This window comes from Miscanthus floridulus, chromosome 10 (assembly GCF_019320115.1).
Source record: "Miscanthus floridulus cultivar M001 chromosome 10, ASM1932011v1, whole genome shotgun sequence".
Lineage (NCBI taxonomy): Eukaryota > Viridiplantae > Streptophyta > Magnoliopsida > Poales > Poaceae > Miscanthus > Miscanthus floridulus.
Window position 1 is genome coordinate 85,989,510 of NC_089589.1, and position 4,194 is coordinate 85,993,703.

At 47.4% G+C, this 4,194-nt stretch overlaps 1 protein-coding gene across 1 annotated transcript; it reads left to right on the top strand.

Moving 5' to 3' along the window:
• The first annotated feature begins 339 nt into the window (after positions 1-339).
• LOC136485008 (uncharacterized) lies at positions 340-2,715 on the top strand. The gene is made up of 4 exons (XM_066481960.1): positions 340-615; positions 774-872; positions 999-1,478; positions 2,050-2,715. Exons 1-4 carry the CDS (start codon positions 577-579, stop codon positions 2,563-2,565), a joined length of 1,134 nt encoding a protein of 377 aa, XP_066338057.1. The 5' UTR covers positions 340-576; the 3' UTR covers positions 2,566-2,715.
• The last annotated feature ends 1,479 nt before the right edge of the window (positions 2,716-4,194 follow it).

The following is a 4,194-nucleotide window of genomic DNA, read 5'->3' on the forward strand; positions in this document are numbered from 1 at the left end:
GCTATGTACATGCATGCAGTTCCAATAATCCTACAGTGTTGAAATATTTTTTTTGCAGCTGAAGAAAGACCAAGCCTCCAATAATGCAGAGGAATATGGTATATACCTGTAGCTGGATGCCATAGACCCACATCTTCACAAATTAAACAGCACATAGAAACAACTGGATATTTCATATATGTCACAACAATTTTTTTATGCTCCCTTTGATAGAGACATGGACATTATTTGTTATGTGTGTCCCTCATCAATCAGTGCTGAACTGGGGTGGCATAATATAAATAATAACAAGAACCATGGTTAAACAGCTGTTGCATCCTAGTAGCGCTATATCTTGTTCCTTGAGGACCAGACTTAGAAGCAACCAAGTGAGAGATCCAATTCAACACCACCTAAACCACAAGCATCATCCTTGAAACCTGTTCAGTGCTTCATCAGCTCCCCCCACTTCTGTTCTTATATACCGTCTAATCCGTCTTGTTCCATAATTCTTGTGGTGACTTGACTTCTCGCAGGCTCCATACACCATCAAAGAACACACATACTCTCTTTAGACAGTCGATTAAAGCGGCACAAATGTGTGCCAAGATGGAGCACATTCACATGGAACACAAGGTACGTATGTCATCTAGTTTTTGTTCTAGCTAGAGAATCCATTAATAATGTGGTGATTTGCTAAAAGTAACTAAAACAGCTAAAATGATTTAATTCCTTATTACAGTCTTGTACTAATTATTGGTTGTTTGTATATATGTATGCATCCAACTCATCAGGGCTTACTTGGTGGAGAATTTAAAGAGGGAATTTGCGCCTCAATTCCCAAACCCCCTCCTGGCACATCATCAAGCAGGCCAAACAGCATGGTTGTGAAGGTAACTAGTTGCTGGCTTGCTGTAGTATATAGGCGATGATGACCAAGCACATCTAAAATTAAATGCTTGAATTTCACCGAGAATTAGAATTAATTGGTGCAAGCAAATATATATATATATATGCAGAAGGTTTGCCCGCGGGAGTTCATCCCGGCGCACATCATCGCGGAGGCGATCTCGACGCTGCACGGGCTGGACCTGCGGTGGTCGGGGCCCATCACGCCCAGCGAGCGGCAGTACGTGGAGCAGTATGTGCTGGCCATGTACCCGCAGTACTCGCACGGCCTCATAGAGGACGGCAGCAGCGACAAGGACGACCTCTACTCCACCTACTACAGCAGCACGGCGTCGTCGCCGGAGGCCGGCGGCAGCGAGCGGCGGCGGTCGTCGTCGTCGGCCGGCGCGAGGCCCGACATGGTGGACATGATGGTCCGGCTGGAGCCGTCGCGGCTGCTGGACATCCTGACCAAGAAGTCGTCGTTCCCGGGGAGCTTCATCTCCATCCCGGAGATCCAGGCCAGGAACCGGGTGCTCCACCACTGCGGCCTCACCGACGACGAGTACCTCGTGCTCTTCGCGCCCACGCCAAGGGATGCCATGATGCTGGTAGGCCGCCTGTTGTTGGTTATCATTATCATTAGTTAATTTATTACTACAACAACTCCACTTCACTAATAATGTTTTTGAGCATCATCATGTGCCCTAGCTGGTCTTAATTCTTTCGGTTCAAATTTTTAAGCTCCCAATTTGCATTGGTGAAAAAGTTACAGGTTTTTACGGTGGCTTTCGTTGATCATATTCCTCCATGAAACATTCTTTTGGTGTTTCGTTAACACATAATACATGCATGGTCCTGGTTTTGAAGTTAGTACAAAGCTTTGCGATATATTATTGGGTGATTTGGAACATTGAGATAGAGGACCAACGAGGTGCAAATGGTAGAGCTTGAGTGTGACACAATGATTTAGTATAGTCATTTGACCCTTTAATCGATCCTACATGAGAAGCAACCACAAGTAGCATTATTTTTCTCCAGATGGGACGACCGAGCATCTAATCTAATTAATATAAACTGATGCACCTGCACAAGCACAAGAATTAATTTAGTCAGGCCCATCAGAGCTAAGACTTGTCATCCTCCACTGTAACAAATTAGTAACAATGGTTACTATTGCAGGTTGGGGAGAGCTACCCTTTCTTCCGGAGCAGCTACTACATGTCGATCCTGGACGAGGACAGCGACTGCATCCGCGCCTTCGCGGCGTACAAGGAGGCCAAGGTGATCGCGGCGCCGGAGTCGTGGCTGGACCTGCGCATCAAGGGCTCCCAGCTCAGCCAGTACTTCCGCCGCAAGTCCAAGCACGCGCCCAAGGGCCTCTTCGCCTACCCGGCTGTCTCCCCTTCGAATTCGTCGTCCTCCTCCTCCACCACGCAGCCGCCGGCGCGGTACTCGCTGCACTGGGTCTCCGAGGCGCACCGCAACGCGTGGCACGTGCTCCTGGACGCCACCGCGCTCGCCGTCGGCGAGGACCGCCTCCCGCTCTCGCTGCACCGCCCGGACTTCGTGCTGTGCACGCTCGGCGACACCATGCGCACGCGGGGGATCGAGCAGCAGCCGGCGGCGAGGGTCACCTGTCTCCTCGTCAGGAGGAGGTCCTTCGATACCTCCCTTTCGCAGCCACAGAAGCTGTAGGTACGGTGCCGCATATGCAATGCAATTATGCAACGCGTGTATATTGCGTTGTGTTGCTACGATACGAGAGAAATTAAAACTGCACTGATCTTACATAGAGCAGGCCGCAGGCGTTCGTGAATGTACGCGCGATGTACGAGTACGATTGCTTCTTGCGTGTGAGCCGTTGCCTTGTGACTGGTGCAAACAAATTGTGTTTATTTAGCTGATTTCGTTGCCTGTGTTGCGATATGTCGTGTGGTTCTGCCCTTTTTATGCGTCCCGTGATGTGATGGTGCTTTTGCGACTGATGTTTGATTTGACTTCTGTCTGGGCCTTTTTGGAAGCCCGTTATTTTAGATCCAAAAAAATAGTTGTGAATTACTGCAAAGTTTCTTTTTTTTTTCTGGTTAGAAGTAGTGCAACTGGCCTCAACTATTACTTTCTGTGATGAAGATGACTCCCTTGTTTGGCAATTTGATTCTAATGGTATTTACTCTTCTCAGTCCTTATATAGAATTATAAACTTTAGAGGCATTATCCAAGTCCATGTCCCTGCGGCTTGGGGACTTAGGTCCCCCAGAGTCCACTTTTTTCCTGTGGTTGCTTTCTAAAAATAAAATTTTAACTAGAGACAATCTTAGTATTAGAAGGGAGGTTAAGGATAAGTTTTTGCCTTGTCTGTGGCGAGTTAGAATCAGTTAACCATCTGTTTTTTTTTTAGTGTGCTATTGCTAAACAGCTTTGGTACGGTGTCACCTCTCTGAGATCTTTGATAGACAAGTAGGTGTAGATTTCCTGTCTATTGGCCAGTTGTGGATTAGCAATAAGAAATTTATGGTGTCGAACATTTTCTGTGCGTCTGCCCTGTGGGGGCTGTGGAAACTGAGAAACAACATGTGTTTCCAGGATGTGAGATGGAAAAACATGAGGTTCTCTAGTTTGTGGCAGTTAAACAGTTTGCGTCTCTCGTTGGCTGGTTGTAAGAGAAGGTGGAGTTTATCTGGTGTGTTGTGTTAAACACTGCTGTAAACACGTTTTGGTCCTTGTTTTTTCAGTAATGCTTGTAGTTGGACGTCCAGAGGCAACGATTCCGTCGGACGGTTCACCCAAGGTCTACTCATCTATTTAGGGCCTGTTTGCTTGAACTTATCAGCTGGCTTATCAGCTAGAATCTACAGTATTTTTCTCTCACAACAAATCAGCTTCATCTGGCTTATCAACCGGCTTTAATACCAGCAGAACAGACCCTTAATACACACCCACCAACACACCTTATCATCTCTACCTCCACACCACTCATCATTTAATACACACCCACCAACACACCTTCTTATCATCTCTCTGTCTCCACACACACCACTCATCCTATACGTATCTTTCTCTTCCGCCCTCCAATGATGATGGCCTTTTAGAAAATCAGCATGCACTCATCTATCTCCATGACTCATTCGTCCTTGTCTCTCTTTGCAGCACTCATCCATCTCGCACCGCCTCGCATGCTGCGATTGAGTGGGGCTGCGGAGTTTTTCCCTTTCACTTGGATCTCTCCTCCAGGCAAGGTCATCGACGACGGCGGCACAAGGAGGTGCTAGAGCACACCTAGATCTAAGCAGACGAGGACTCCTCGGCATTGGGGTTCCTCCATGA